The 18,486-nt window shown below is 39.7% G+C and overlaps 1 protein-coding gene across 9 annotated transcripts in view; it reads right to left on the minus strand.

Moving 5' to 3' along the window:
• Nucleotides 1–18,486, minus strand: part of Kalrn (kalirin RhoGEF kinase) — a 636,539-nt gene that overhangs the window by 268,672 nt on the left and 349,381 nt on the right. For all 9 annotated transcript variants that reach the window (XM_047563083.1, XM_047563086.1, XM_047563085.1 and 6 more), the window contains exons 14-16: nucleotides 17,798–17,993; nucleotides 9,696–9,862; nucleotides 2,870–2,989 (exon numbers count right to left, since the gene is read on the minus strand). In XM_047563083.1, the coding sequence (XP_047419039.1) occupies nucleotides 2,870–2,989; nucleotides 9,696–9,862; nucleotides 17,798–17,993 (483 nt within the window). The remainder of the gene's footprint in view (nucleotides 1–2,869; nucleotides 2,990–9,695; nucleotides 9,863–17,797; nucleotides 17,994–18,486) is intronic.

The raw sequence follows: 18,486 nt of genomic DNA on the forward strand, positions 1-18,486 counted from the left end.
TTATCAAGGGCATTAATATTTAGAAGGAGTATGCAGAAGAAAATTGAACTGAATCAATTGCTCTTATTATCTAGTTTTAGCTACTTTTTTCTGGCATAATGTTTATACTTAAAATGCATAAGAGGATTTCAAGTAAAAATGGGTTTTAAAATTGAGTTTCTCTCTATGAAGTTCACAGTTACTGAAGAAACATCAACTGCCTCTATTAATATTAACATATAATAATCCACGTTTGCTTGATAGAGCTATACTGTGCCTAGGTGCTGTGTATGTCTGTTTATTCTGAGTGGCTCTGGGAAAGATTTACTGAACCCAAGGCTACTTCACATAAAATTTTTGATCTTCCTTGGGGAGACCAAAACATTCAACCTGAGGAAGTCACCCAACTTAGGGTTAGTGGATATCCTGGTTTACCAAGGACAGTTCTATTCTATGTCTGTTTTTCTGACTTAGTTATTAGTAATTTTCTTCTTCCCTCTTAAAAATGTCTCAGTTTACACAATAAATTATATGATCATCCTACCAATAGCTATTTTATTTTCTCTTATAGAACCCAGGGTTCTTTCTTAGGGTCTAATCAGTCAAATCATGTTCGCTATCAGCAATCATTGTAAAAGCTTCCAATGATACTATCAAAATGGGTAAGCCAAACCAGACTTAGGCTCCCTGTAAAATTGTTTACATTCTCCTTGGCATAGTTTCCTCCTGATGCAGAACCTTACACAGATCACATGGAGAAGATACATATGCTGAAATTCTGGTTCTGATCTTATTATTCTAGTCATACTGCAGACTCTGCCTACCTCCATTCCCAAGATCTCTCAGAAATCCTATCTGCTCTACTCTGCCCTCTTGAGATCACAGACACCAACCTTAGAGTTGCCTATATCTCAGCATCAATTCCAAGACTAATTGATCTAGTTTTACCAATATAGAAACCTAGGACCATTTATTTTTAATAAGCCTCTGTGCTGCAAGGATGCAGCAGCATCTGAAAGAAATTAATACACACTGCACATGCAGCTGTGTGGAATTTAGTCATTTCAATAGCACTGTGAAAGCATTTACCTACTTCTTTTAATTTTTTCTCTAAGTTCTGGGGATTGAACCCAGGGGTACTCTGCCACTGACCTACATCTCCAACCCTTTTAAACAATTATTTATGTTGATACAGGAACTCACTAAGTTGCTGAGGTTGGCCTTGAACTTGTGGTCCTCCTGCCTCAGGCTCCAGAGTCAATGAGATTACAGGCATGCATGCACCACCACGTGGCCCACCTACCTGCTCTTTCTTGCCAGCTCACTAAGATGCTCAAGTGTGTTGTGACTCTTGGTCTTACCTGCCTGACATTTGTTTAAGGGACTAGAAATTCAATCTTCTGACAGGGCACGTAAACCTTCTCATTCAAGAGAAATAAGGAGGAGGATGGCCAAGAGCAACTTTGTCTCTGCCTAGCCTCTCTCACAGCTTCTTGCCATGCCTCTGGTCTGATTGCCCAACCCTCACTGCTTCCTATGCCCTAATGGAAACTTGACTACTATGTACCTGATTATAACCCCAATTCTGTTATTTCCTTTACAGTGACTAGGTCCCAGCACTATCATATTTGGTTGTGCCAGTAAATTGCAATAGAGATAATTGATTATAATAAAACTTCTATCCTGTGGTTAATTCCTCCTTAGAAAGTGATTTTCCCTATATTGTACATGAAACATATAGTTTACTTTAAAATCTCAAATCCCAGACCATACTTTTAGGACTAATAATCATTTCTAAGAAGATTAATAAGTATCTTATAGAAACATGTTATTCATCTTAATGTTACTGTTTATGCAAACAAGATGATTTCTGGAAAATTAAATAATTGAATTCAATCAATATTAGTTTTAAAATGCTTAGCAATTAGTTGGATTACTGCCTTAAAGATATAATATGGGCACAGACAGTTACATTTTCACTATTTTTTCCATCATTGGTGTACAAAATACCCACCAACAATATTTTTTTAGAAAATAACACCTTTGCAGCTCTTATACACTCAGAAGTGGGCTAAGTTCTATGCTGAACTCTATGAGTGTCTTTGAAGTTTTCACTACTCTTTGTCTCTATTCCCATTGGTACTGAACTTATTTTATTTTTAATATAATTCTCATGTCCCATTTCCTATTCTTTCCCTAAAATCACTGTGAAATAATCAGTTTAAGTCTCTTTGGGAAGGAGGACGTCCTAATAGAAAGGACAATTTAAGGTATTACTTAAAAGCAAGGCAATATTTATATGAGATTATTATAAGTGGAGTTTCATTTTTAAATAATCCCAGTTGGAAAAAGTCTTCTGGTTGCAGTTTACTCTTTAAATACGACTTCTACCAGCATTACTGAACAACTACTTTTAGCAAGGCAGACTGCTGTGATCTGCTCCAATGCTGTTTGTCCTTGTTAGAAGGCAGACTCTGACCTATAAACTAAATGGTTAAAAATATGATCCCAATTTAGTATTAACTCATGCACTTGTTTATTTTCTGATCCAAGGGATTTTCAATTGGAGGTGAATTCTAACTGTTAGCTTTACATTTCTCACCTGGTAAACATAGTCTATACTGTGTAAAAACTCAAAGTACCAGAGCCCTGAAAGGCTGAAGGCACTGATGAGCAAGACTCTCATTTGAAGTGTGCATCCTTGACTTCTGATGCCGGCCGCCTTGGGGACATGAAGCCCTGCACTCACTTTCTTATCAGTACCTGGGTAGGAGGGAGTTTTCCTGGACCATTTCACTGGCAAGAGTGAGGGCTCCCCAGGGAATCATGCTGCCCCAAGCACAGAGCACAGAGGGGAACAGAAGAGAGTGCAGTCAGATTTGGTTGTTACCTCGATGGCCAGTTGGAACTGCTCGTGCTCCCGCTGTAGCTGTTCTGCTTCGGACAAAGAGCTGGCATTGACCAGGCTGGCGTTGAGCATTGACTCTCCATTGCGGATCCATCCCAGGACCTAAGGAATTAGAATAAGGACAGAGGTGAATGGCCTTCTGCATCTTCCCCAGAAGCTTCTTTAAAGGTACTTCAGTCAAAGGGCTATTTTTTATCCTCTGTGGACAGAGTTCAGGAAGGGTCTTAAATGATCATCTCCCCAATCTCACTACCACCTTGTGACATAAGGTGTTTATTTTATGTGTCAACTTCATTTCCAGGTCCATATAATATTTCCTCCCTTTACCACCCACTAACTTAATTTCCTCACTCACTTAAACATCAATCTGGTTGTGTCTAAAGTTCCTTCAGAAACACTGAATGTTATAAATAAGTAAATTCCAACTGTTGGTATCCTTTTTTCTTTTTAAGACCGAGTTCGAATAATAACAACTTCTTAAAATCTTTCACACCTAATCATTATTTTCAGTACAACCATACTACTTTGTACATGCCACCAGTATGGAAATCACCACAGCTGCCTTCTTCAGTTATTTTAACCTATGTTTCATTTCACCCCTAAGAAGGTAAACTCCCTAAAGTCTGGGGCAATCTATTAGTCATATTTTAATCTCCCAGGGTGTCTAGCACAGTACCCTACATATCATGGGTGTGGTGTAGTAATGTTTTGAAAGTAATGGAGAAAACCCAAGTCACACCTGAGCAGTGGGTCCAACTTCCTATATCTTACAAAATAAATAAGATAGGATTGGGCTTTTCTAGGGAAACAACCCAAAGGAAGCAGGAAGGAGAGAGAAAACAAGCAAAATAGTATGAATAATTCATATACCAGATCAACAGAAAAAGGGAAAGTAAATTATAATGGACTCAAATTATTTAGAGGCTATGGCTGGGCTGAATACAATTTCTGGGTAAACTTAATGAGTAGTGGGGCAAAGAAAACTCAGCTAAGAAATATTAGGATAGAAGGAGATACAGCTAGCACTGCACAGATAGTTCTAGTCTGTGAAATGGAGACATGGTAACTATCAAGCTAATAAAATCTGTGTAAATAATCTAACTGGGAGAGTTAGGCTCTGAAAACACAGTTGGTGTCTAGTCACCAGAACATAGCTAAATATCTTCTTTTCTAGGAAGTCTAAGGTTTTTGCTTGGTGAGGAAATAAAACTTCTCCTGAAATTTTAAAGTTAGTAAATACCATCCATCTGTTATCTCATGCCAAAGGAGGAGACACCATGATCTGTTTCGGATTTGCTTTCAATTTTTTTTCTCCCCTCAACTTCCTCATGTTGAACAACTGGAAAATACCAAGCCTGGTCTGCTGCTCCATAACTCTCAAAGGCCTTTCTCAAATTTCATCCCCAGGCAGAAAATGACGGATGCCTTATTGTGCGTGGATAACACTGGGGCATAAATCCTGCTGGAATGTGGTTATTTGGATAGAGATGTTAATTCATGGCCAGTCTGGCAGGTTGTGGATGAGATGCCAATCTGTAAAGCAATTAGTTGCAGGAAATAACTGCTCAGAGTGTACGTGTGAAATCCCTGTTGTCACTGGTGGACTGCGGCTGGCTGGCTAGAGGTGCTAATGATTTTGAAAAGCTGCCTGAAAGTTTGCATTCATAGACTGCATGTCCAAATGCTCATCTCTTTGGAAAATGTAGTTCATAATGTGTATTTTGAACACTGTCTATATGTACCATGTTTCACTGCATTCTGCTTGGTTCGGAGATTATTTAAGAGTGTCAGAAAAACATTTTCTCTATATGCATCATGAATCAGTGTTCTGTCTGGGCCTCCTGAGTCTTACTAGAAAACTTCTTCTTTTGAGTTTCAGTCAACTGGAAACATCAGTTATAGCTGTGGTAGTGGGGATACCCATTTACCAGCTTTTCCATTTTGAAATATCAGGTGTTCAGTCCCTACCTCTTTTATTAAATCATATCATTCATTTTTATTTCCCAAATACTGTTTATAAAATAATTTGAGAATTTTTAAAGTCCAAATACTGTTTATAAAATTACTTGAGAAGATAAAAATACAAGGTAGTTTCTACCCATGGTTTATTCCATTGTGAGACTGATCTCCATGAGTCAGTCCTGGAAGCAGAACTGGCATAGTATAGAAAAAGAATAATTTGAAGTCAGAATACCTTACTTTGTTACTTACCTGGCAAAATCACTTAATCTCTCTGAACCTCAGTTTTCTTATCTATAAAATAAGGATATTTGCACCTTCCCTTTTTGCATTACAGGGTTAATGTAACATATTGGAAAAATGCAAAGTTTGATAATGATGATCGTGGTGGTATTAGTGGTGATTGATAGTGCTGTGATTCTTCATTTATACTTCTCCCAATGCAAAGAAAAAAATTTTAGATATATTAAGCTTTATTCAATAATTTGAATGAGCTTATAGGCATATTCTGATGTTTTTTAGGTTGTCATCATTATTCTTTGTACTCTGATTATGGGCAACTCTTGTAGGTATAATTTTCTATTATTGGGATCTTTTATCCTCCTGACTCATAAAACTTGTTATTTATTATCTGATGGGCATCCAATATGTGCTAAGTAAAAGAGACATTGCAACTAAAATGAGAAAATATTGCTTCTACTAATGTTGAGTGATGTGAGCTTAGAAACACCATTTAATCTAAGGCACAGTTTTCTCATCTGTAAAATGTGAACACTTTTCTTGCCTTAAGCAAAAGGTAAAGATAAAACTAAATCTCTAATATAAAAGTATTTTCAAACCATAAAATCAACATTTTACACTGAACAACAATTTACCGCATGGGTTAGATGATCTTTGAAATTATTTCCCAATATAATGTTCCAATTTCAAAATTCAAAGAGTCCCCTATGCCCATAGGATTCCAGAGAAAACTGGGAGGGTAGCAATGAGAGACTGGAAAAATGCCGATGCCTGAGGACTTAAGAGTTAGGCCAAGAATTCAGGTCAGTTCTGAACTTAGCTGGGACACTGAAAATGCAGATCTATTACTCCTCAGGGTGAGGAAGCTCAGATGAGCACAAATCAGGAGAGTGAACTGGAGTAACTGGACGTGAAGGTACACACATGATGATGTCACTTAAGCTGAGAAGGCAAGGCCTTGTAATAATGCATGCTGAGGAAGTTGCTGTAGGCAACTGTGTTCTTGAGGTCATACCTACAATAAAGTTATGAAGTTGCACTTAAGGCAACCGACTTAGGATTGCTATTATAGATGACCCATTACTAGGCACAGTTACCTCTGAGAAGGAAAAATCCTTAGGAATAATTCTAGAGTTCCTTAGTTCTAAAAACTCTCTCTGAGATTGTACACATTCATCCTCCATGGTTTTATGACTACCTATATGCCATGTATCTTCTTGCTTATCTGCATCTTGAAACAAAAAGATGGTACGTGTCCCTTTGGTTGCCCAACTTTTGGATATACTTTAATTCCTTTCTACCTTTTACATACAGTCACCAGAACTGAACACAGTATTCTCCACAGGAGTATAAGGTCAGGCTAATATTTTTTTCCTTTATTTTGAATGTATACTTGATCATATGGAAATTTTGGCCAATATTTAACCTAAGGAAGCAATCTGATATCTTACAAATTGATTTTAGCTTATTTTCTGCTAAATGCACTGCTTTGCAGGAATAACATCTGGAAATTCATTTAGTTTTTTGCCCATTAAGTCATTTTTTCAAATCTTCCTGAATTATCTAATAGATGTGAGGTCATCTTTACTGGAGTAGTAATTTTCCTGGAAGCAATCTGAGCATTCTGTGGGGTCTGGAGAGCAATCTGAGGGGCACATGGGTGGCCTGGGGACCTAGACCACATGCTGAAACTGGGGGAGTAGTTTTCCTTCAATGTCCAGCATTTCCCCAGAGGTAGCTCTTAGAAAGAAAATCAGTTGCATTCCTCAATTTCATTTGCTTTGAATAAAGAAAATCTTTAGTTCAGTCTCTGTGCCTTTCTCACTTGTCAAAGCGTCCATTTAATATAATTTTGGTGTAACTACATTTAAAATTATGCTGGCTACACATTCAAATCTAAACCTTTAATCTACAAGTTCCAAAACAGAGATGTATCATAACACATTATTTTATCTACCTTTCTGTCCAAATTAATGGCATTTCAATTAAGGTGTCCTTTTTCTTTTCTTTTTTTCCTTTATAAGAGTATATTCAAAAGAAAAACCCTCAAGCCAAGGTCTAAATTTAGTCTCACTGATCAATACTGACATCTAAATTAACTCCCTTTTTCCAAGTGTCAACAGTTTCCAAATCAATATTTCCTGCTCCACCAATTTCCATCAAACACAAATGCCTTCTCTGAAACTGGATCAGACAAATCCCTAAAGAAAGAGCCTACTCTGACAAGGAAAACAGGTCTATCTAATGAGGCATGGTGGCTTAACCAAGCAATAGTCCCTTGGGGATCAAAGGGCTGCTATCCTTTGAAAAGGTCGTTGCAGGTTTCTTCAGAGCTGGATTTGAACAAGCTTGTACAGTTTTGAACTACAATCTCATTGTGTGTCATTCTTGCCATGGTGGGAAGAAAACATCTTCCCACCCCTGAAGAGGAATTTTTTGTCCTCCAGCTCATGAAATTATGAATGGGGAATATATGCAGATAATAGTTAACTCAGGATTACTCCTAAACAATCTAGTTCCCCATTTGACAAATTACCTATCATCCCAGACCACACTGTATAAAGGATATATACTTAAAGAATGAAAATTAATTTCTACTTTAATATCAGTTTAAGAAAAACATAATTATGGAATTTACTCTATTATTGATGCTGAAGCAAAAAATAAAATTAAAAAACCAGGAACAAAAGCAAAACTATGTCTTCCATTTCAAAGTTTTCTGTTTTTTTTTTTTTTTTTTTTTTTTTTTTTTCCTGCTACAGATGGAAATTCCCAGGTGTGAGAGCAGGGAAGGAATCTGATGACCTGCTGGAGACCTGCTGGCTTCAGGTGCCACCCTCTCCATGCAGCCGAGGCCATGCCTGCCTATCTTTTCAGGCATGGTACCAGAGAAGTCAGGAACCCCTAGGCTGGGTTCTGCTGGAGGGTTTCTCTTTATTGCTCCTGTGTGGGTATGGGTCACCCCCCACCAGAGATGAGTCTTGGACTTAGGAAGCTTGGGCTCAGGTTTCAGCAAACCTTTGGAGACCCTGGAAAGCACTAATTCTGTGTACTTCAGTTTCCTCATTTATAAAGAAAGCATAACACAATTTTCCTCATGGGACTGTTCTTTTAAAATGTGATCATAAGTGAGAAAGTACCTCTGATATGAAAAGAAAGTACTAATGCTAGATATTTCAAAATTTGTATACTCATTACTGCTAGGATTTCTAACATGTCCTTGTGAATAACATTTCTATCTAGAGGCTCATGTGTAATTAAGCAGAAAAAACCTGGATGGCAACTCTGTGATCCAGTCTTGCATGGGGTTCAGTGATTTGATTTCATCTGTGCTGAATATAGACTTTTAGCATGGCATGTGGCTGGGCTCTGGCTGAGCACTGATTGGAAGAGAAGAGGAGTGAAGATAATTCTGCCCAGTGTAACAGATAACAATGTAATAACCACGGCATAGGCATTAGCAAGGGATATCTTGAATACAGGTATCTGAGTTAAATAAAATATGATATTTGTCCCTGTGTTCAATTAAGACATTTAAATCTAAAATCTCTAGCAGACACCATACATAAGAAAAGAATCTTGAGTCTCAGATGAGACTTTGGACTTGGGCCATTGGGCAATGCTGGAACTGTTAAGACTATGGGGACTCTTGGAGATGGACTTGGTACATTTTGCATTGTGAGATGGACAATGAGCTTTTGGAGGCCAAGGGCAGAATAAGGCATTCCTTCTTCTGGATATGAGGAATTCCCCCCAAAGCTCCTTGTTAATGCAGGAATATTTGAAGGTAAAGCGATTAGATTATGAGAACTCTAATCAGTCTCTCTTGGTTTGGAAGGATTAAATGGGTGATAACTCTAGGCTAGGCAGGCTGGGGAATGACTGGAAGAGGTAGGTCACTGAAAGCATGCCCCAGAAGGGTTCATCTTTCCTGCAGCCCTCTCTTTCTCTATCTTTGCTTCCTGGTTGCAATGAATGGAGGCATGCCTTTCTGCCATGATGGTCTGCCTCACCTTGGGCCCAAAGCAATGGAGTCAGTTGACCATGGACTGAATCTCTGAAAATTATAAGCCAAAATAAACTTTTCCTCCTCCAAGTTGTTCTTGTTAGATATTTTGACCACAGAGACAAAGGCACAACTAATACAGTAATATTTACAAATGTGCCACTGGTCATTAGGTACATGTTCCTGGAGGTCTGAGTGTACTCCAGTAAAATGCCTCATGCAGATAAAAATTCTTTGTTTTGTTTTTTTTTCTTTTTTTTTTAGAATTAACTTTTAAATGGCAAGATAATGTTCTTATACAAGTCACACACACATTGGCAATAATGATGGAAATGGCTACTACTCAATGACTGTCAGCTCTGTGTCAGGAGCTGTCATAAGGATATAGGTGACAACTTGAAAAATCTCTGATATGCTCTCTTTAGATTGTAATGTGCTATATAGATTGAGGTATTGTACCATGGAGTCTATTAGGTACACAGCCAAACTTTCCAAAATTAGTATGAGTCCTTATCTATTTTTTAAGGCTTGGCTACTCAGGGGTTACAGCTGTGGCTCTGCATGCCTCACCCACAGCAGGAGCAGGCATCAGGCCAGGCTCACCTGTTTGACCTCAGCCTGGAGGTGCCGCAGTTGGAGACACTGCTCTAGCCGCTTGTGGGTCTGTTCCGCGTTGAGCTCCAATTCATGCTGCTTCTCATGGAGAAACTCTAGTAGTTCTTGCACCTGGGCTGCCAGATCAATGTCTTTTTCACAGATTAACTCAATTCCTGATTTTAAAAAATATAAATATTTAAAAACCACATAGTACTGTGAAGACATTTCCTTAATACACATAAGAAAACTGGATTTGGAAGTGACCATCATCAGTCCCCTCCCAACCTCTACAGATCCCTCTTCTCAATTAGACAGATCATGATAACAGGCCCTTATTTAGGATGTTCAGAACATGCCAACTCTTTTGAGTTAATTGGGAGTTACTGGGAGTTACTTTTCAGCAAGTGATCAGTTCTTTACTATCAAATAGAGTTAGAGAGTTGGTTCTCTGGAAATTCATCCCTACTAGACAGCACCCACTAGTTCCTGATAGGTGATTTCCCAACACCCAGAATAGTCACAAGCAAGCCTCTGGATCAAATCAGAAAATACAAAACCAAACTAAAAGGATCCTGTCTTGGAAACTTCTGCCAAAGGCACATTCTCTTTTAACTGATCAGATATAATTTCTCATTAGATGGGAAAGTAAACTATGATTAGAGTAGCTGGGGAGTGACAATTTTATTAGCTGAATTCTTTGGTCCTCTAAAAAAAAAAGCAATGTTTAGAAATACATGCTAGCTCTCAAACACATACCATGAATATACCCCAGCACACCACAGGGATGTTGAATGCTTATCCATTTAGAGAAACTATCACATTTAAGTTTTGCTCACACAAGGAAGTTTGCTCATTATTCTACTGGTTCAAAGCAATTAGTAAGCCCAGTTGCCATTAAGTGTTCCCAATGTTTATGAATATACCATCCAGCTTTAATAAACCACCAGCAGGCCATGAGTTGGTATCTGCCAGCATAATCTGTGGCTCCATTCCTTGTGTATATTCCTTTCTGCTCTTTCTCTATACCTCTCCCAACACCAAAGTGCAGCTGAACACACATGGGCTCTCCTCACCCTGCCAACACTTCTATTTATACATTACCTCCACCAGTTCTTAAGTAGCCTTCCTTGAAAGGATTTCTGCTTTAGGAAGGGTCATTAACAAAGTCTCAGACAAAGTAAAGGGACTGCCTTAGTTATCCCAGTTCTTTTGTTGCTAGTGAGTTGAACTGTAGTTCTTATTTAATTCTCAGAGACAACATAGGAAGTGTACCAGGTTCTGAACCAATACTGAGGGTTAAAATCTGGATCTTGGGCAAATCATCTAACCTCTCAGAAGTTTCATTTTCTTCACATGTAAACTATAATTATGTATACCTACCTATCTACCTACCTACCTTATAAGTTACCTCTTAAATTTGTTGGGAAGATAAAATGAGATAATGCATGTAAAGCCTCAGTCGTATACATACATATGTGTGCATATGTGTCATATACCATGCAATCAATGTAGATCCATATACCCATAATAAATATAGATTACTGCTCCTAGCCCCATCGCTTTCCTAGTTCCAGGCACTCACCTTAAACTTTCAACTTTCTGCCTTCTTCCATTCATGCCTTCTTGGTTCCTGACTCTGACTTGGTGCAAGTTGTGATTTATGTTGTTTCTTTATTCTCATTGTCTACCTATTTTGATTCTCATCTTTGGGAAAATTCTAACTGAATCATTTGCTTCTTCTGAGCCCTGATTTACCTGGCTCTGTAACCTGTCAGTTCTGTCCAAATCCTTCACTGGCTCCTCATCCTATAACCTTTGACCCAAAGTAGCTGTGGTCCTGATGCTGACACTTCATCTGAGATGCAGAAAAATAGGCACCTGACCCACAATGGGATTCAGACTCAAAAGCCCAGCAGGTAAGTCCCCAAAGGATATCATACTTCCATGAGGGTCAAATTCAAAGGAACCCACCAATCTTAACATATGGCCTACTGAAAAACAAATCCCCTTTCAGAGACATATCTATCACTCTGACTCACACCATAAGAAATTCATCACTGCCACCACCAACACACCTGTAGCCTGCAGTCGGGGGAGTACCAAAAAAGTCTGTGCATGCTTAGGGAAATTCATTTCTAGAGGCAAAAATAGTGTTTTATATAAGGACAATATGGAAGAGTGGGAAAAAATATTTTCTGGTGTTACATGGTAATAATTTCAGTATCTTTTCATATTTATTTTTTCTGTCAGTTTCATAATTCCAAGTCCCAGCTCCTGAAATATCTGTGGGAGACAGAGAAAAGAACAGGCTTGTTCTTTTGGCAGCCAACCCCCTCTAGTTACTATTTTCAATTACCAGGAGGATGAGGTAGATCATTTCCTTCTCAATAAAAAAATATAAGAAGAAACAGAGAAATTTCTACCTCTTCAATGCTCAGTATGGAGGATGACTCCTGGTCCCTATGTTTACTTTCTAGAAATGTAATTTAAGATCTATCTTTTCTTGATGTCAGTCGCAGTGAGGATTTAGTCAAGCTTATCTTCATTCTGCATGTGTCTCTAGTGTTTAGCACGCTGGGCTGAGTCAAGGTGTCTTTTGGTGTGAAGTTCACAGCTAACCCCTGCCACACTGATGTGAATGGACACTTGAAGCCTAACAACTTACCAAGGAGGCCAGCACCTGCTTGAGACATCATCCAGAACAGGCTCCCAGCCTACCCCAAGAGTCAGGGCCTGCAATTTCATTTGTTCCACATTATTTTATCAACACAGGAAATAAAAAAGATGAAGGGGATGCCCACTACCTCTGAACTCATCATTTTGAACCCATTATTGTGAGTGGAGTGAATAGGAGGAACATGCGGTCTTTGCAAACTATGCCTGGAACAGAAAGTAACCCCCCTCTTCCACTGCTCCCAGATACATTGGTATGACTGCCAGTTAAAACCTACTGACTCCTAAGTATTCACCAATCTACAGCAAGTAGAGTTTGCTTTGGTCAGTTTTACTGCTCTCAATCTAATCGTAGACCTATCCATCTTTCTTAGGGGTTCTCAGAAATGCAAAGAGATTTGTGTTCTTTATTTCAAGTTGTGAATTGTATTTACAATAAAATAGTTGTCAGCCTCTTTAAAAAAAAGTAGTATTGAGGGTTCTTTCTAATGTACCCCCATAGTGTCCCATGCCCATCCCTCCATCAAAACACTTCCACCAAAGTTGGTTCCTTATCAACTTGTCCATATTGTTACAGGAACATAGGCTCTCTGACCAGGCCTGTGTCAGTCACATTCATCTCTATTTCTTTTGGCTCCAGCATTGTGCTGGAATCATATCACCCAATACATCCCTGGTCAGTGAACAAACAGGTCTCATTAGGAAGATCTGAGGTCACATATTGTGATGGACAGCACTGAGGCTTTAGGAAAGAAAGGTCAGACTTAGATTTGAATCTACACCTGCAGCCTACTAATGGTGAGATTCTGGCTCCTTACCCTTTCCAAGCCTCTGTTTCTTCATCTGTGTAATGGGAATCAACAACAACTTCTTAGGGATGTTGTGAGGACTAAGTGAGATATAATATATAGAGTGCCTGGTATCTAGTTGGTTCATAATATCCATTTTCCACTTTTCCCTTTAATGTAGAGTATACCTTTTGTTGATTACTTACAGGACTGTTGAATGCCTTATGTAAAATGTAAATATAAAATTTATTGACAGGTATTTATGATTTGTTCAATGCACATTATTATAAAGTATGGTTTGAAAGCTATTAGACTAGGGCTCTCAACCCCTGCTCACATTAGATTTATTTGGAGAATTTTTAAAAATCATCAAGTCCTGGCCACATCCCAGACCAACAGCAGCAGAATTTCTGCAGCTGGGACTCAGTCATCACTGATTCTTAAGGACCCCGGCTGATTCCAACATGCAGCTATAACTGTGAAGACAGCATAGTGGCCAGCATGCAGGGACCAGAGATGCCCCTGTGTTACACTTAACTAGGGAACCCTCTGCACTGATGGTAAATAACAATAAACATGGCTCTGTTTTCCTTGGCTGCAAGGTTGGGGGACCATTTCACTTTCCTGAAGGAGAGAGGCAGCTGCAGCAGAGGGTCAGATTCAGGGATTTCTGGCTGTGCTTTCCACACCTACAGCATGTTTTCAACTGTTCATGTTCTTAAATATCTGTGTCAGCCTCAAACAGAGAATATCTTTTTTCCTCCTCTTTTCTCCTCTCCTCCCATTTCTCTTTCTCTATCACCCCTCTATACAATACTCAGGTCAGAACTTAAAGTCCTTTAATCAGGTTTTTAGATCAGTTTTCTCTACTCTTAACCAGAGAATCACCTGGGAAGTTTAAAAAAAATTAAAACCTGGGCCCACTCCAGGCCAATTAAGTAAGACTCCCTGAGAGATGAGGCCCAGTCATTGGTATTTTTAAGAAGTTCCCAGGTGATTCTAAATGTGCAGCCAGGCTGTGAACCACTGTTTTACATCAAGGTTCTCTTCTCTTCCTCCCAGCTCCAGCAGGTCGACAGTCCTGTTAACCCTTGAGTAGCTTCGATTTTGAAAACCACAGGCTCTTCCTTTTCTTTCCTTTTACAATACAAATAAAATTATTTTGGTTCATTATTTTAATCTACGTCTGTTCCACCCACACTGTGTTTCTTTTTGATTAATTCAGCAAACATTATTATTGAGAACTGACTGTAAGACATAACCATTCTGCTAGAGGCTGGGAGTGTAAAAAGACTGCCTTCACGCTGTAGGAGAATCTGCTGGAACACAAACCCCAAGAGAATGACGTGTGTGCTAGAATACAAGCATAAAACAGGACAGCTGTCAAGCTTTTCTGAACCCTTTCCACGCTAGTGGATGATCCCACTGCATCCTGCAGTGTCCCCATGTGGTAGGTATTTCTTTGACCACTATTTCCTAGAGGAAGGGGAGGCATCATGGGGGATTGGGTAACATGCTCAAGGACACCCAGGTAGCAAGAGGAGTGGATATCAACTCAGGATTTCCTCTTGTGTTTGTGCTCTCAAAATCCCCACAAGATGTAATTATCTTTGGAATTTATTTACACTGTTTTCAAATACTGGGCCTGAGTGCTTAGGCACAGTAAATTCTAGGCATTATTGCAACTGGCTCCAAAGATTTTTCACTTAAAAGTGGTGTATAAAGAGAGTACGTGATAATTTGATTAAATGCAAAATTATATCCATAAGATACACAGCTCTTGATCTTTCTTTCTTTTCTTTTCTCCTCCTTCATCTTTTTTGGTCCTGAAGATTGAACCCTGGGGGCACTCTGCCACTGAGTTTTATCCCCAATCTATTTTATTATTTTTTATTTTGAGACAGGGTCTCACTAAGTTACTTAGAGCCTCACTAAATTGTTGAGGCTGGCCTTGAACTTGAGATCCTCCTGCCTCACAGCCTCTGGAGTCATGCCAAGCAGCATTTGTCATTTCAGAGGTCAAGTGTAGCAGTTATATAGCCAGATTTAATTGGCAAGAAGACCCATGGCATAATCAATGAAAGTAGTTGGACTGCATCATGGGAAGTGAGAACTGGAAGAGACTTTAGGAATCAAGGCCCACATGTGGCTCTAGATACAGAAGAAACTAAGGTCTAAAGAGAGAGAAGGGTCTTCCAAAATCAGACTGCTTGTTAGAGGTGGAATGGGACATTGAATTGAGGCAGCATATTTTCTTCCAGGTCAAATTTCCCGCCTCTGAACTTGAGATGCAAACAGATAATGCTGTAGTGAGGAAAGAACATGACAAATTAAGAAATTATTCCTCAGGCTAATGTTGACTTGTGCCAAGAATTTTGCTACTAAAAAATTCAAAGCATATGCCCTTAATTAATTTAGCAGAAAGGGCTAGAACCCAGTAAGTCTTAATTTTTCTGAATGTCCTTTTTTTAGAATGACAATTATTTTACCTTTAGTACAAATAAAGTTCACTAGACCAACCAGTCCTATATTTCTTAAGTCTTGCGTTCCTTAGCCATGAGTGGGGAATAAGACCCACCCTGGGTGCACCCCTCACCCACTTCCACCCCCAGCTCTGGCATGATTCTTACTTCCCCTGCTGCAAGTCCAGAAATGAGATAGATGACTTTTCTGCACGACCAGATCATGGACAGGAAATAAGCTTCCCTGAAATGCCTGGATTCATTCCATTTGAAGGCTCATGGGTTCTGCCAGACTGAACAGCTAGCTGAGGTAGGAATAGAGGAACAGCCAGTCTCAGTGGATAGTGCTGAAGAGGCCAACCAAACCTTTTTTAACAAAACTCATTTCTAGAACAGGATACTGTGGGGGTGGGCAGTCCATCTGCCTGGGGGTATTTTCACCCACTCAGTCCTCATGGCTAAGATGGACGCCAAGCACAGCCAACCTCCAGACACAGGCAGTCCTCAAAGACTGCCAGCTCCCTGCTATCTTTCTGTTACCATGGATACTTGGATCCTGGGACAGAGGTTGGCCTGCCTAAGGTCATGTCTGCACCTGGCAGACATGCTCACTTGGAGTGGTGAAGGTGAGCATCCTTGCATAGTTACTGTCTCTGCCTAGCCTCTCTCCCAAGTATTGTCTTCATTTCTCATGGTCCCCAGTCTTAAGTACAGTAGCATCACAAGGGCTGCTGTGGGCTAAACCCTGAGTCCAGATGTGAGTCTCAATCACACAGAAGGGATCACTCTCTACCCGCTACCACACTCCCCTAATAAGGCCTTGAAAATGCAGAGTTCACATGCTAGAACACTGCTTCTCAAATTTTAAAGTACATATGATCTACCTGGAACGTTATATTTTGGATCTAGAATTTCCCCCAAAGTCCCATAAGGTGGGGTTTTTAGGCAATGATTGAGTTATAGTGCTCTGCATTATCAGCTGGATTAATCCATTTGATTATGGAACTAAATAGACTACTGGGAGGTAGGATCTAGTTGGAAGGAGCAGGTCATTGGGGGGATTCTGTACAACGGTTTATCTTCTCCCTGCCCCACTCCCAGGCTTCCTGGCTTTCATAAGCGGAACAGTTTTCCTGTCATGCACTTCTGCCATGATGTCCTGCCCATGGCAATGGAACTGGCCAACCATGGGCTGAATCCTCTGAAACCATGAGTCAAAATAAATTTTCCCTCCTCTAAGTTGTTCTTGTCAGGTACTTGGGTCATAGCAATGAAAAGCTAACTAACACGTGGGGTGGGCAGAAGACAACCTGGGTTCCCACTTTCTACCAGAATGTGACCAGATAAGTGGCATCTTTTCTCCTGGATCAGCTATTCTTTGGGATCACTATGGCTCTCCTCAGTCCTAAAAGGCCATCTTGGAGAGTGGCAGGAGTACATTAAGGGATCAGGCACTTGGCAGATACATTTTGAATAAATCTTGAGCAAGAAAAGAAGAAAGATCCAGGTAACTTGGCCATATTTTCTGAGAAGTAATAAAATTATATGATCTTGCAATAAAATTTTATCAGCATTGCTTATACTCACCCATAGACCAGTGATAAAAAATTGAGGACTCTGGGAAACATGAGAGAAGACTGCCTGAGAGTAGAGGACAAGAGGAGAGGGTGTGTTGAAGATGGGATGGGGAGCTAGAACAATTCCACAGATGTCTGACTACTTTTGGTTTGCTTTTCCAAGTCACCATTAAAAAACAAAATACAGGGCTGGGGTCATAGCTCAGTGTAGTATGCTTGCCTAGCATGTGTGAGGCACTGGGTTTGATCCTTATCACCATATAAAAAAATAAGTAAATAAAATAAAGGTATTATGCTTATCTACAACTAAAAAATATTTTAACAAACCAAAAACAAAAGACTAAGCTAATTTCTACCATTAGTTCACCCATTCTCTTTGCAGTACCAGGAGACCCTGGCTCTATTCCCATCTTTCCCAGAGCCTAACTGGGCAGCCCTGGACAAGCTATTTTAGGTCTCATGGCTTTGCTTTTATTTTCTTTAAAATGGGGGTAAAGTTTCTATTCTTGGTAGAAATAAATGAATGCGAGTGGGGGAGTGGTCCTTGGAGGCAAGTGGTGTCCTTGTTTTTTATGTCTATCCTACCAGAAGAATGAGAGGTTGCCTACCAGAAGCCTGGACTTCCATGATGTATTGGTGCAGATCCTGGCCCTGCTGGATGACTTCAAAGGTCATATTATTCATGGCTAGCTTCCTTTCTGTGTGGCGCTGCAGACGCTGCTCTGCTAGGGTCAGATCCTCCGTGTTGAAGTCATTCATCTGCCGGAGCAAGTCCTCATTCCAGGCATCCAGCTCTGCTGTCACCTGTGAGGAACCACCAAGATCAGTATAGGCTTGCTGGATCCATGAAAGGCTGCTAAGCTAAAGCTCACAAACCCTAAGGCTTACTAACTAACCCAACCCTGTGCTTTACATCTCTTTGATCATTAGACTACATCTAAACAACACTGCCATGCAACCATGTACACATGCCTTCAAGTGTTCTCTGTGTTTTTCAATGTCTATAGCAACAGCAAAGGGAATAGCAGAAAACACTTATGTTCTGAAATATGGTTTATAAAGTTTTTGCATATTATTCCATTTGCCACAATGAAACAATAAGATGAGGCAGCATGGAGACTTACAGGTCTATCTTACAGAAGAAGAACCTGACCCTCACTCAGACAGATGTAGTGACTGTCACCAGTTTGCCTTGCTAGCAAGGGCAAAGCTTTTGAAGTAGCTTAGTTCTTCTACTGACTGCAAAGATTATGTTTACCATCCCACAACTGTTGCTATAAAAATATCTCATAATTGG

Source organism: Sciurus carolinensis, chromosome 9 (genome assembly GCF_902686445.1).
Source record: "Sciurus carolinensis chromosome 9, mSciCar1.2, whole genome shotgun sequence".
Classification (NCBI taxonomy): Eukaryota; Metazoa; Chordata; class Mammalia; order Rodentia; family Sciuridae; genus Sciurus; species Sciurus carolinensis.